The sequence below is a fragment of the Rhagoletis pomonella genome, unplaced genomic scaffold (genome assembly GCF_013731165.1).
Source record: "Rhagoletis pomonella isolate Grant_MI unplaced genomic scaffold, Rhpom_1.0 Rhpom_scaffold_00002, whole genome shotgun sequence".
Lineage (NCBI taxonomy): Eukaryota > Metazoa > Arthropoda > Insecta > Diptera > Tephritidae > Rhagoletis > Rhagoletis pomonella.
In genome coordinates this window covers 41,225,197-41,240,585 of record NW_023458556.1, presented here as the reverse complement: position 1 = coordinate 41,240,585, position 15,389 = coordinate 41,225,197, and the positions used below count along the sequence as shown (strand labels likewise).

The following is a 15,389-nucleotide window of genomic DNA, read 5'->3' as shown; positions in this document are numbered from 1 at the left end:
ATTAAGCAAGCTGCTTAGGTCAACGAGATGTATACATATATATGTATGTACAGGAATCGCATATTCGTTTTTCGAATAGAATGATTACACCTTCGGTTAAATTCATACTGCAAAGCATTGTGTGCTTTTGGGTGCTCGAGTTCTTGATGAATACATAACACATTAAATAGTTGTTTCCTGTTTAAAAGGACATTCGTATATTAAATAAACAATAACAATAATGTGGAGACGAAAAAGTGACCTAATGCTTTAAAATTTACCATGTATTGAACATCACTCTCTCGACCTCACCGATCTAAGACTGGAAAGCTTGTAGTCCTGTTAACTCTAAAGCGTTTATATTACGCTACTATAGGTATCCGAATTATGCTAGTGTAAATCTTGTAAAAACATAAAATTTCTAAGCCGGTTTGCTGTTGTTGTAACAGCATAGAGATTCCGCAGTTTCTGGGGAGTGACTGTCCTTGGCCAGATATAATTGTGTCGAAGACCATCGCGAGTTGAATTAGAAAATATAACTTTGTTTCGCTTATATCATTTGCATTTATTTAAAACAAAAGTTCGTTCGCTTCGTGTTCATCCAAATGCTACCTAAATTTTACATTTTTCCTAAGAAACACCACCCAAGCTATTTATTACCAAGATGGAGGTTTGCGCTCAGCGCCCTCCGGTCGTCCGTAGAGCGCACTCTTGTCCCGGAACAATGTCATTCGTTCGGTTTCCTTTTTATCTAAGAAATGGCCAATAGCAAAACCAATCAATGGAAGCACGCCCCAAACGTAGCGTTTATCCAAGCCAATCATGCTGCACTTTTTTGCTTTAATTTTTTTTTACTCTGTCGCAAATTCGCTTTTCTGGGCAAGTTTACGTTGCTGTTTTTTCCACGCCTGTGTATGTGTCCAGTCGGCTAAAATTGATGTCACAGTAAATGTGGGGAAGAATATCACTGCTCCGTACTTCCTGGCAAATCGGGCAACAGTCATAACACCTGGAAAGAATGAAACTAATTAAAACACCATTACGTAAGCGAGCTACCAAGGCTTCACAGCGTTTGGCCGTTGATGTACAAAGCGTTTTCCTATGTAATTTAGATGATAGCAATGTCCGCTAGTAATAACCCATTAATATTTCAACTAAAATTTAATATATTTCCTCGAATATTTATACAATTGCTTACACTTTATTCGCTGCCTTGCGCTAAACACGTACAAAAAACAGAAATACGAAATGTCAGTTGGTGGGATACTGTCAAAGTAAACAGCTGAGTGTACAGTAGTTGCGACTTGCTTTCGTACACGTTATTAGTACAAAAGGGAAATTTCATTAAATGAAAAAGGGATTTTTTTTAACTGTTTTTTTTGCCCCCCTTTGACAATTCGGCTGCACTAGTATGGGAATTTTCCATAAAAATTGGAACAAAAGCTATTTCTTTTTATACAAAAATGCTTCCTTTACGTAGTTTTTTCACTGCCAGTCATAAACAAAATAGTGCGTTGAGCGTTTCGCTTGCATGCTTATTTCTCTACAGCGCATCAAAAATATATACATCAGAATAAGACAGGCTGACAGGTGCAATAAAATAAAACAATTTTTATAATTTAGTTAGCTACATTTCTAATGTGTTTTTTAGCGGCGGCTAAAACCGTTCACCTATGTATATATATTGGATCCCAGGACACAAGGGTATAAAAGATAATAGAAAGCTGACGAGCTATCCAAGAAGGGCGTTTATTTAGACGCTTCACTAGTGACGGATATACCAATTTCTTTCCAGGAAATCAAAAGTTCTTAAAATCTCTTATACCGCCAGACAGGTAGGCTCTGGAAAAGAAGTCAAGCTTGTAGACTTTCAATGAATTGACAGCAATTATTGTTATTGTAGCAGCAGCGCTCAACCGCCCAGGTCCTGTCATGAATCATCGTCTTCATCCTCCAGCCTGAGGCCGCTTTGGTATCAGGGTCGTAGGGGCATGTGATGAGGCGCTCGGTGTTTGCCACTTCTGTGTTCAGCCGAGAGAGGTAGCTGTTGAGAAAGTAGCACCACCCAGAACGGAGTTTTGCTAGGGTGTATCTAGTCTCTCTCGGCAGTTCCGTTTCTCCTAAGTTTATGGGCAGCGGTACACCGCATAGGACGATGCAGTCATTGCGTGTGCTGAGGCTCGTTCTGTTGAGCGCCGCTCTGTATCTCGCTGTGTCGCACGGCTCGATGTCGGTGTTGTGGGCGCGGTTCGTTTCGAAGCAGGTCGTTGGGGTGGTTCCCTCGGTGGCATCCCATGAGGTATTGCTCTTTCACCGCCAGTATCTGGCTTTCTTCGTGGAAATGATGTTTGGACAACATGAGATACGTAGAGCTACGTTCTGACATGTTCGCAGATTTCTCCATGTCGCTCGTCCCTGCCGTCGACACTGGTGCAGCCATTGACCGGCCAATTGCCTTGTAGGTTTCGAGTAGGGTTTATTTATCAAAGTTTGTTGCATGTGGCTGCGGTGTGCGCGGTAAAGGAGAAGAGGCTATCGGACGTCACTCCCAGGATTTTGGGATGATTGGTCGCCGGTATTTTGGCGCCATCCACGAAGACGTCCAGTTCTATCCTGATCTCTTTGGTCCAGGATGTGACGAGTGTGGCGCTGGATTCTGCGGCGGAGATTTTGAGGCTCCTTGAAGTGAAGAAATTGGAAAGATCGGTGAGATGGACGGTTATTTTATCGCAAAGGCTGTCGATCTTTGGGCCCGTCGCCATCATTGTCCAATCATTAGTGTAGCCTACCAAGTTCACTCCTGCTGTTGACGGAGGGAGCTTTGCCATATAGAGATTAAACAGTGTCGGGGAGAGTACGTCGCCTTGAGGGACGCCCTGTTTACTTCTACGCGGCTTGGACTTTGCGTTTCGAAATTCGACGGATGATTGACGGCCACACAGATAGCTGGTTATCCACCGTTTCGTCCGAGCTAGAACCAACGAGTCCAGGACGTCTTGGCAGAGGGTCACGTGGTTCACATTGTCGAATGCCTTCGATAGATCTACTGGGCCAAGGGACCGTCCTATCACAAAATCGACGTTGGTTCAGAACCTCACTAAACTGTGTGGTGATAGCGTTCCATGCTGTGGTCGTGCTGGGCATTTTCCGGAATCCGTGCTGGTGTTCGGCTAGCTTTAAGTGCTTCGTTGGGCTGGGGAGGAGTAGTGCTTCCATGGTTTTTGCCACTAGGGATAGGAGGAAGATGGGTCTGTACGAGTCTCCTTCGTTTGCCTTATTCCCTGGCTGGATCCTACCCATTTTCCACATATCGGGGATGATGAGGGTGGACAGTGACAAGTTGAAAGCGGCGATCATGTACTCGACTCCCGTAGATCCCAGCTTTTTCAGCAACTGCATGGATATTCCATCTGAGCCTAACGCCTTGGATGCTTCGGCGTTGTTGACAGCTGCCTGCCTCTTCAAAGGTAAAGCACGTTGGTGTATCACTGTGGCTAATTTTGTGTGCCTCTCTCTGTGTGTGCAATAAATTGCTGGCTGATAAAGCGCCCACACGACTGTGGATCCGACATTGTGGTGGTGCTGAAAGTAAGGGCGGCATTGTCCTTACGCATCGTCAGATTGAAGACAGAGACTTGACTATGGCCCACAGTTTCCTGTCTCCGCTTGAGCGATTGCAGGTTTTGAGATGCTCATTCCATGTTTTCTGAGGCTCGCGCTACCCGGTAAGGTACAGCTGCCGACAAAGGACCAAAATGTCTACCAAAGTTCGCTAAAGGAACGGCAGTGTTCTATAACATTACGTGAATGTACTGATCCTTGTGCCGTAAGAGTATCCTGCAACACTATGGACATTGTCTTCGTTTATGTGAGAGGTATGGTCAGCCAGCAGCTCTGCACAAATCAGCTTATCGTCGTCAAGCTCAACTAATGGTAGGCTCAGGAAATGTGATGTTTCGATGGACCTCAATATCGAGCAGTCGTATGCATACGAATTTAACAAAAGAGGCAGAGGACACGACACTAACTACCACTTCACATGTCAGCTCAATCCCACCCAGCTAACACACCTCCTTCTTTGGTCCGACCACGTCGAAAAAGTTCGTTTCCTGGGCCTACCGTTAGTTGAGTAGTGCCGCTAAGCCACAATAACAACACTGTGGGACCCCTGTTTATTATTTATCGGGTTCGAAAACACGCCGCAGCAGCGAAGAGCCCTCAATGTTTTCTAGCAGCGTGGAGTCAAAACGATGTCGAAGGTGTTTATGGTGTTCAGTGCTGTAGTGATGGTACTTATACTGGGGTATATTGCGGCTTAAGCAATGGAACCACTACTCTCCCGGACTTCCACAAGTCACGAGTGGTCATCGACAAATTTGGGATCATCCTGAGATATTCTACTCCCGCGGAATCCGAGTTTTTCTAAATCAGCATGCTTATTCCGCCAAGCCAATGGCTTTGGAGACTTTCGCCTTCACCATGGTCATCCGTTTCTGACTGAAAGTAAGATGGGATTCTTTTCAGGCTGTTTGTGCAGCCTTCTGATTACCCAAGTTTGGTCTCTGTGTACATTATATGCACTAAAATTTGGAAGGACTTTTATCCGCCGTTGGAAACCAAACGACTTCTTTAATCCGACGTGGAAAAGCGCAATGCGAGTTGCCAATCTACAAATAGACTCCGCACATTGAGACACGCATCACTGTTAGCAGTTATAATTTTTAGGTAATGAAGGGCTTTTTGTCTACCTAGGAGTCGGCAGGCTCCAGGGTAAAAATCTTACTCGTGCATATGTACACTTTTTAGTTTATAATAATTAGTACTTAGATAATAATAAGACGCTTTAATTATGTTATATTGACCAGCTACACTCTGAAATTTATTTCTTGGATGCGAAATATTCATAACAAATTAAATCTATTTTTGGTTTGGTCATTGAACTGACATTTATGTACAGGTAAAGCTCCATAGAACTTAATTCTTCAAACCCTCTATTGCTTCTGCTGTTTACGCAAGGCGCGTTTGCGCATATTCAACAATTGATTGAAGACGAAGTTCGTAGTGAAGGGTTCACAAATAACATCATTCATGAGACTCAAAGTCAACTGCAAAAAAATGTGTGGCAAATAGGCAGCAGTTTTCGTGGTATATCCCAAAAAGTTGAGAGCTGCAGCGACATATGTGTCGGGTGATGGCGTCATTAGATCCGTTCTTTTTATCTTGCTCATATTGGTGGCAACAAAGCCCGGCTGAACGCATTGCACTGTGATACCTTTACTACGGTATTCCGTTTGTAAATCAACACTGAATTTGTCAACGAAAGCCTGGAAAAATTGAAAATTCATAAAAATAAAAAACTAAAAAAATGCGATTCCAATAGACGGTGCGTGTCTGACTCGCGAGTCATCTGTGTACGTGTTGACTCGCCTTTCGACTACACCCAGTTGAGCCATTCAAAGTCATACGAGTCATCCAAATTGACTCGCGAGTCAGACGCACCGTATATTTAGCCTATAAGATTAAGTCAACAAATACTTTAGGTATGTATGTATGTACCTTGGAGCCGCTGTAAACGCTTAGCAGTGGATTTGGTATAACCGCGGCAGTTGATGAGACATTGATGATTACACCTTTCTTTCTATTCACCATGGCGGGCAAAACTAAGGCGCACATGTGTGTCACGGAGTGTATGTTTACCGAAATAATGTTTTGTAAGAATTTAGGATCTTGCTGATAGCATTCTAGGAAGTATTCTGGGTAAGGATATGAAACGCCGACATTGTTGACGAGTACACCAATGTCAAAGCCCTCTATGTGTGCCTTGATCTTGTCGTAAATCTCCACGCCACCCGTGAAATCGACATCCACGATTTTAATATCGACTTTGTGGTCTTCGCCTGTAATTAAATGCAAATTTATATAAAATTTTAATACGACTATATCGATATCTGAGTGGAAGATCGACCTATCTCGGCAGTCAGTTCGAAAACGCGCTATCTCAGAAAACTTTTCAAGAACGCCCTACTTCAGAATTTGGTTGAAGAACGCCCTATTTCAGCTGCCGATTCAAAAACGCCCCATCTCAGCACATTTTCAATGTACATATTTTCAGCTGAGATAGGGCGTTTAAATTTAGTTTTAGTTTTAGTCTGTTTTGTTTATTGCAGTATTTTATTTGATTAGTATTACTTCTTATATATATTTGTTTACTTTTTTGTTTGAATTTATTCAATTTTATTTGTTTAACTTAATTTAATTTAATTTTAGCTAGCATTGATTTTATTTTTTAACTATTTAATTTTGTATAAATTTGAGTTTTATATTCGTTTTAGTTTAAGTTTTAGTAATGCATTTTCTTTCATTTGTTTGTTTGATTTTGTTTTATTTTAATTTATTTAAAACACTTTTGTTTTATATTAATAAATTTTATTTTAAATTTTTTTATTTATTTTAATTTTAGTTTATTTTATTTGACCATATTTTTTATTAGTTTACTATTTTATGTTAATTTAATTTAACTTATATTTTGGTTTATTTTTTTGCTTTGATTTTATAAAAATTTTATTTTATATTATTTAAATTTTATGTTAATTTATTTTATATAAATTTTATATTTTATTTCATGTTACATATTTGATTTGGTTTTAATTTAAGTTTATTTTATTTGAGCTAATTTTTTATTTCATTTCATTTTTATTTCATATCCTAATTTATTTTATATAAAATTTATTTTACATATATTAATTTTATTTTATACAAATTTCATTATTTTTTTCTCATTTTAGTTGACTTTATTTGATATTAATAGTTTTTATTTTATTTTTTTTCTGGAATAAAATTTTTTTGTTTTTATTTGTTATAATGTTTTCTTTATATAAATAATATAATGTATATAAATAATATATTTATTTATTTTATTCCAGCTTATTTTATTTTATTTATTTTTATGTAAATTTTTTATTTTATTTCAGTTCGTTTCATTTGCTTTATTTTCATTAAATTAAATTAAATTTGATTTAATTTAGTTTGATATTAATTTGTTTTACTTAATTTTATTTGGTTTTATTTTTTTCTGTTTTCCATAAAATTTTGATTTCTGTTTCCTATATTTTGCTCCCTTTTTGTTTTATAGATACTTGTAATTTAAGTAAATATTGTTTTTTATTAAAATTCGTAATTCTTACCGATTTTCTTGGCTACATCTTCCAATTTGGTCAGCGAGCGACTGATTAGCACCAAGTTAAATCCACTTTTTGCGAGCTAAAGAAAATAAAAACAAAAATGGCAATGTTATTAAATGCTTGCAAAAAGATAAACGAATTACAAAAAGTACTTAAGTAAGCTTTTTGTATAAGTAGATGCAATAATAAAGAGACTACGCATTTGTTTGCGGCTACTCCAAAAAAGTGCGACTAATGACTTTTGGCTTCAGTGATCTTTAATGCATGATAGAAGTGGTGTTTACGAGTAAATATTTAAATATCTCAGCAAGTAATGCATTTGCTTGATTTCTTCTCATTTTTTTTTCATTTATTAATTGCATTGCACTTCTCTGCTGGTGTGTGGGGGTCTTGCGTTTGCGCAAAATGCATCTATCTTCCAGTTGTTGCAAATTTTGCGTTGTCAGCGCATTTACGTAAACATTTTTGTTGTGCTAATATTTGTGCAAGTAACTGCATTTTTTTGTTGACTTAAAGCACTTCTCGTAGATGCACTTGACATTGAATTTTTATTTGAGAAATTTGCAAACACTTTTCAAATAATTACATAATTTTTGCTTGACTGAAAAGAAAAACTGTCGATATTGTACTTTTAGTGTAAGTAGAATTAGCAGGGCTAATGGATAGATAATTAGGTACCACTATGACCTAAGGGTTTATTGAGTCTTCTTCTCTTCACAACACTTCTTTTGTTGTAGTAAGTAGCTCCAGCTCCCCAGGCTTTGAAGCTTTGTGGTTGACTCTTTCACAGTGGTTAGGGCAGTTCTCGAGATTCAAGCTAGCACCCCATATATTTCATTTCCTTTATTAAGTCTATGATTTAAAAATCTTACAGACTCGATATACCAGCTTCCGTCTTAAGCATACCATAGGTTTTTCTTGGGCTGGACGTTTGCACACCATTACTGCTTTGCTAGCTATAGATATGGTTGCGCCAACGTACTTTTGCCATAGAAGTTTCGTATACAGGATCAGTTCTAGATACTCCACTTCTCTGGTAACACTCACTACTATTTGAACTAAGGTTGTATTCCTCGTGCCCGGAGAACTCTTCTCCTGAAGAAATGAATAATTGGCGTTGTCGTTGAGCGGATGTTGAGCCCCATCTTAGGTTCAGACCTTTTAGAAGTACATTTATCGCACAAGCTGCTCTCGAACTCCTACCTTTAGCATTCATTCCATTGTCCGACACAGTAACTGTAGAAGATCATTCTCTAGGCTCCGTAGAAAGGTGGAAAGAAACCACCACTTCCCCAGGGCCCATAACAACCATGTGAGCATTCCTTTTTCGTTTTCAGCTGAATCACTTTTCCCCTACCTAGTTTTCAATGATCCAGGTCCGAACTAGTGCTACATGCTGTACATTTCTTTAATGCATTAAGCATAAAGCAATAGTAGTATTCACCAAAGTGAGCAAGTGGCCTTGCAGTCTGGCAAAATAGTAGATCAGCTCAAGCAACGACTGTTGTCAACAGTTCATCAAACCACTAATATTTTTCCATCCAATCTGAAGTCATCATCAGGTACTTACACCAGACTATGCCTGTCGTCGACTTTTGTCCAAAAAATATTTCGAAATTTATATGAAATTAGTTTGTGCACCATCCTAATAGAATACACATATATGTATACACCTAATGCAAGCCATTTCTATTCACCAAGCAAAATCCAGCTATGGCTCACAACTGATTAGGCACTTGCAGTACTCGTATAAATATGTATTAAAATTAATTAATTACTTTTCCTTCAATACATTTGGCTTGTATTAAATTCAAACATATGTATATACATATGTATGTAGGACCATGTATGTATGTAGTAAAGTGATAGACGAAGTCCACTACGCGGACAACCATTTTTGCGACACTTCGCCCTACTGTTAATGCTATTTGTACCTATACATAGTATGTACATTAGGATGGTCAATAAAAAAAGTAAAGTCGGAATTTTAATGCTCTCACCCCCTAGGATTGTTCTACACCGAAAAAATATACCCTTATTTTATTGTTTGAAATCAAATATATTTAGAGGTTGCTCAAAGTTTTCCATGTAGGTACATATTTTATATGGGGGGAAAAACAACTTTTCGTAGAAATGATATAGATATTTTGAAAATCATTATTTTCGATCGTAAAACTCTGGTTTTCTTCAGGAGACTTTCAATAATGTTTATTTGAGCATTTTTTAATACTAACGATTTTTTATGGGTCCACGGCATTTTCAGAGGTTTTCGGCACACCTATAAAATATAGTTAGTTTAAAAAATGGTTATATAACTATTAGGTATTATTATTGAAGACAAACAGAGTTTTCCGATCGAAAAATATTGATTTTCAGGAATTTAATACCATTTCTACGAAAAGTTGTTTTTTTTTTCCTGCATAGAACTTTGAGTGCTTTGAGCGATCTCTAAATATTTTTCGATTTCAAATAGAAAAATTTTTAAAATTCCGACTTTACTTTTTCACATGCATTTGTGGACCACCCTAACGTACATATGTACATACATACATGAGTACTTTAGTGCTTCTTTGTATTGTACGTTTGAATTTCAATATACGTTGAACTTGGAGGCCTATATTGTAATTTTATGCACGTCCCATAGATAGGTGCCGTCGCACCGTGTTTCGACTATATGGAGGCAGGTGGAAAAAAGTCGTGGTGACAGTTGATAGAAAAAATCTGATTAGATTAGAGAGGGAAAAATTAAAGTCATATGTAAATCTACTTTTTAAGTATATCCTTTGTATTTCTGAGAGTGGAAAATAAAAATTAACCAAAATTCCATCACAGTTAATAGGGCCCATAACTTTTCAGAGTTGTAGACGCTATATTAGCCAATCTTCCCCATATTTTATATTTAGGGTTTTCTAATAAAATAGAGAGTACAAACTAAATTTCATTGAAATCGGATGAAATTTCACATTTTCGCCCACAAGGCTGGAGGGCGGGGCAATGATCCCACTTCTACTATATTTCATAACTCGCAATTCCTACGAAAAATTAGAGTATTTGTCAAGTTCCAGCGAAATCGGTTCGCGTTTACTATTGCTTCCACCTGCATACCTCCCTAAAGTCGAAACACTGTGCTTCGTATCGTTTTTGTTGTTCTAGCGGCAGTTATTGTTGTTGTTATTATATTTTTACGCTTATCTAGTACCAACGTATCGAATGTGACAATTGAACTGTTAAGTTTATAGTAGACTACTAAAAATAGTCGAGAAATATGTATTACGTAGGAGAATATTGATGTGAAACTAAAAACCAAAGAATTCCAAATATTTTCAGTTTGGAACTGCTTTTTAATAAAGACCAATTTTTGACACTCACATTTTTGTTAATAGTTTACCCGAGCTTCTCCTATTATTTCTGACGTGCGTCTTGTGTTAATGCACAATTGGAGGGGTCTAAAATTTTATGCCATCTCCGAAAAGCAAAGGGTTTTGGCAACTTTTTCATTGCGGAATTAAACCTGGAGTTTTGTCATTAACTGCTGAAACGCAACTACTACCGTTGCCCGAACCAGGGATTGCAAATCACTCACCTACGGTGGCCGCCTTAAGATGTTTATTTCGAATTTTCCTGATCGTGAAACGCAGAGAAATAATAACTGCTAAGAAATACTTTCTTACCGACTTTGTATCCGTATACTTTCTTTGAATATAAAAAGGCATTTTTTCGAGAAAGTGTTTTTATTAAAAAAAAAACGTAGAAGGCAAAGTCAACAAAATTTGGAGGCCATGAAAAATTTTCTGAAATATACTCAAGTACCACTACGGTCCCTCCCAATACCTTTATTTCTCCCAGTCCTTGATTCCAAGGGACATACCTTGGCCAAACCTAAAAAGTCGTTCGGAATCAACATATAAACATCATGAGCTTATTTCCCATGCATGAATTTTAACTCTCCAAAAATTTTAGATTTTTGCTTCCTAAACTGTAGGTCCCTCCGCTTTGTGTGACAATATCAAGGCGCACGCCACAAGTCGGAGGAGAAGCTCGGCCAAACACTAACATATGTGTAAGCGCCAATCTATTATTATTATTTAAACGGAGCATATATCCGTGTTGTCTACGGTGACAATATTTTATATTACATTGAGTAGATGCCCCACTAAATGAGGATAGCCCTTTGTACTTTTTGTGGCTGTTGGATATGAACCCTATATAAGCTATGTATTTGTTGAAATGAGTAGGTTGATATTCTTTCTCTCGATTTATGTACAAATTCTTTGGCTCATGTTAAATCTTCTTTCTTAAATCGTATGACATACCGCATTCGCATACGCCTTGCCAATACCATCAGTAGCGCCGGTGATGACTGTAGGGGTAAGGAAAAAAAACAGCTCATTAATATAAACAACGCTGATAAGTAGCACACAATAAAAAAGTATGCTCACACTTATATATATTTATATGTACATAGCATGTATGTAGGTATGTACATTAAACTGTGCCAAATAAAGTGACTTAGTTCTTTCTTTCGGTCCCATATGAAAATTTCGTTGTCGGTCACAATAAAATAGTTGCGGCAAAATTTCAGCCCATTATTTATCTTCTTTTTTCAGTTAGAGCTCGCAAAAATACGAATTTCTAATGAAAAATACTTTTCCCGCCACTTTTTTTTATAGTAAACAATTAAATATAACAAATAAAAATAAATCACTTGTTGGCTATCTAATTTCAGTACAGCAAGTGAAAGTGTGAAGCTTTTTTTTTGTTGAGGGTTTCATTAATTTTTTTCCATGTAAACGAGTCGTCGAGCACACTTTGTATGGAAGAAAATGACTGGCACCGTCAACAAAAAAATGACCACAAAATCAGCGGTACATCCTTGCTACTTCAAAATTGCACTTGTTATACTATAATTGAATAGTTTTTATTTATTATATTTAAATGTTTATTTTAAAAAAAGTTGGAGAATAAAATTTGTTTTATTAACAAAAATTCTTTTTTTTGTGATCGACAGATCGATTTTGAGATGGGATTGAAAAAAATTAAACATTTGTTTTATTTGACGCAGTCTAATGTATGTATGTATATATGTAAAATTTTTGAATAAATAACCTTTTTCGAAAAGCAATTTCTGACTAATAGCCCAATGACAAAAAATTTATTACTGACAAATTTAAACTTCTTCATATATTTTTCCGTAATAAAAACTGTGACAAGAATTTTTCAGTGATGCAGAATAGAGTGGTAAAAAGCACTTAATGGGCCGTATATGGGCTTTTCAGACCTTTTACTCGATTTATTCAAAGAAATATACTTAAACTTTTGCACTGCAATCCAATTAGGCACACAAGCAATTTGAGAAACATTTTTAAAAATTCTAAAAAATTTAAATGAAGAAAAGAACGCTCTTAATTGCTCCGAAAATAAAAAATATATAATGGACAGTTTTTATTAAACTACACCAATAGCCCTTTTAACTACCCTGCAGTCAATTGTACTAGTTTTAAACTACCTCACAGCTAGTATGAACCGCATGCCCAACTAGTCAACCAACTATCTTTTTTCCATGCAATCAACTGGTATTTTTAACATGAGGATGTCCTACGAGATGGAAATGTTCAGATTTCGGTCAGAAATATATCAGTCTCATACTAGTTAAAAATAGACAGAAAAATACTAGTCTAATTATGTACCAAAACCACTATTTTGGAAGTCAAAAAAATGAATTCATGAATATACAATAAAAAACTTTTGATTAAGTAGTGTACTTTACATACATTACACATTTTTTTAAACAGCCCTAGGTTTGCCAATAATAAGTGTTAAATTTTTTGAGTATTAATTAAAACGAAAAATAAATACATAAATATTTTAAAAGTAATAAATAACGTGTTAAATTTGAGATTTGGATAAGATTTGGATAAATAATTCAGGCAGTTACTAAATATTCTTAATTTTTGTCTATACTTTGGTTTGTCGATTGATAATTGAAATTAATCAAATTATTATATTAATCGTGTCCAAAATAATTGCAAATGATCAAAAATAACAAAATTATAAAATTTGTGTTTAAGTAATTAATTATTAATCATAAAAAAGGTGCTAATATCTGTATTTAATCATTAAACGGTTATCCAGAAAACATGATTTAATTAGTAATCATTATGAATATTAATCATTATTTAACTGGTATGGTATAATTGCGAGTACGTATTCGCTATAACGGTGTACAATATACCCAAATAAAAGTTGTAATATTTTGTGTACTCTATTGTAATAAACTGTCGAAGTCAAATAAAACAGGGCATTAATAAATCGTTTTTTTACTTGGTACAAGTCTGGTCATTTTCGAACTAGTTCGGTTTCAGTCAGGAAATTCTAGTTGTAAACTGGTATTTTTCCTGACTATTTTGGGGTTTCACTGCAGGGTACTTATGCATACATATGCACATATGCAGATGTAGTACACACAGATATACACATACATATGTATGTATGTGTACTTAAATAGAATCAACACTTTCTATATTTTTCTTATCAGCTAATCACCGAATAGCCGAACGCTTAACACATGATTCATAAAACTAACCGGCCCAGCCTCCAACGCGACTTATATCGAGTTTTGGCCCAAGGAATTTCGGCCCAATTATATTCACATATAGCCATGGCAAGACGGTGTGCACAAATTTATAGGCGACACTGACAAGGGCCAAACTGCCGAAGAACTGAAATGCAGTAATAGTCATTTTTCGCTGATGCGACGGATTTTTGTGCGGCAGAATGCTTGCTTCCGCAAATTAAATGTTTCCACAATTTAATTGTTACTATTTATTTATTTTTGGCTATTGCTCTTCTTGCGCATTCCTCTAAAACAGAATTCGCTCAAGTAAAACACTTTTCACAACTGGAAGAACTTTTCTGCGTGCGCGTTTGTCAATGTGCGATATAATAATGGCGAGAATTCGGCGCTCCGTGTTTGTGCAGCTCGGAAAAAAATCGATGATAATTGCAAAGTGCTCGTAGTAATAAAGAATCAAAAGCATAAAGTTCATTTGCCACCTTTGCCAGGAAATATGTAAGTCTGTATTTTCGATTTAAATTTACATTTTAGTTATATTTGTATATTACAAAAGTCTATCAATATTCAATGCACGCCACATATGTACTCATATGTATGTATGTATGTAGGCTTCGCCGGTGTAGTCCACAATCGCAGGCTTTGCCGCTTTTATTTAATTGAACGTTTTGCTATGTAAGCATATCTGCGTGAATTGGACGAAATGTTCGCCTGTGCATGAGTTTGACAGCTGCTCCGCGTGTTGTCTCGCGTACAAATCTGATTCTCTTCATTGACTTTCCCGTCCCTTAGCCCGGTGGGTAGCCGCTTTCATTCATTTAAATATGTATGTACATTGTAGTATATGTTTTCGAGGCGCGGAAATTCTCTGAACTCGCTAGCAAATCCATATTGCACCATTATCGTCACACACACACACGCAATCTTAAACATAAGCACAGTTATTTATGCGCATGTGTATTATATGTATTTCCACCCCACAGTTGATGTGTCTCCGAGCATTTTTGTTTAACTTACTCGTACTTATTTACGTACAGTGCCACACATGAACAATCATAACATTTATTTGTCTTTAAATATTTTATTGAAAAATTTAATTTTAAAAACATGCCTCTTAATTACGCTAAAAGTAAACATAAATTTTGTGTCATATGCCGTGTAGTATATAACTTAGGTTTATATTTAATTTAATTCATTTAATTTAAATTGAATTTGTTTTATTTTACTTTGATTTGAAGTATTTTTATTTGAATAAATTTTATAAATTTGTTTTCGTTTATTTCTATTTAGTTTATTTAAATTTATTTTATTTGAATTTATTTATTTTTTTTGTTTTAATCTACTTAAATTTTTATTTTATTGTATTTAATTTAATTTGATTTAATTTAATTTAATTCAATCTATTTCAACTTAATTTTATAATATTTATATACATTTTTATGTTATTTTATTTTAAATATTTAGTTTTGTTTTAATATTTTTTATTATTTTTAATTATTATTTTTTTTAATTTCAGGTTAGGTTAATTCAATTAATTTATTTTTGTTTTAATTAATTTATTTTTCATTTTCTTTTTTGCTTTGTTTTATTCTTCCGTTTTAGTGTATCTTATTTATTTTATTTTATTTTATTTTATTTTATTTTATTTTATTTTATTT

The 15,389-nt window shown here is 35.6% G+C and overlaps 3 protein-coding genes across 3 annotated transcripts; all 3 read right to left on the bottom strand.

Annotated features, from left to right (window-relative positions):
- Nucleotides 1-519: 519 nt before the first annotated feature.
- LOC118733608 (NADH dehydrogenase [ubiquinone] 1 beta subcomplex subunit 1) lies at nucleotides 520-982 on the bottom strand. The gene has a single exon (XM_036463069.1). The coding sequence runs from the start codon at nucleotides 801-803 to the stop codon at nucleotides 636-638; it is 168 nt and encodes a 55-aa protein (XP_036318962.1). The 5' UTR covers nucleotides 804-982; the 3' UTR covers nucleotides 520-635.
- On the bottom strand, nucleotides 520-1,260 carry LOC118733609. Its single transcript, XM_036463070.1, has 2 exons — nucleotides 1,178-1,260; nucleotides 520-988 (listed from the first exon to the last, which is right to left on the bottom strand). The coding sequence occupies exon 2, from the start codon at nucleotides 981-983 to the stop codon at nucleotides 831-833; it is 153 nt and encodes a 50-aa protein (XP_036318963.1). The 5' UTR covers nucleotides 984-988; nucleotides 1,178-1,260; the 3' UTR covers nucleotides 520-830.
- A 3,566-nt stretch (nucleotides 1,261-4,826) lies between these two features.
- On the bottom strand, nucleotides 4,827-14,508 carry LOC118733603 (very-long-chain 3-oxoacyl-CoA reductase). The gene is made up of 5 exons (XM_036463063.1): nucleotides 13,744-14,508; nucleotides 11,474-11,520; nucleotides 7,164-7,239; nucleotides 5,536-5,876; nucleotides 4,827-5,303 (listed from the first exon to the last, which is right to left on the bottom strand). Exons 1-5 carry the CDS (start codon nucleotides 13,898-13,900, stop codon nucleotides 4,971-4,973), a joined length of 954 nt encoding a protein of 317 aa, XP_036318956.1. The 5' UTR covers nucleotides 13,901-14,508; the 3' UTR covers nucleotides 4,827-4,970.
- Between the last annotated feature and the right edge of the window lie 881 nt (nucleotides 14,509-15,389).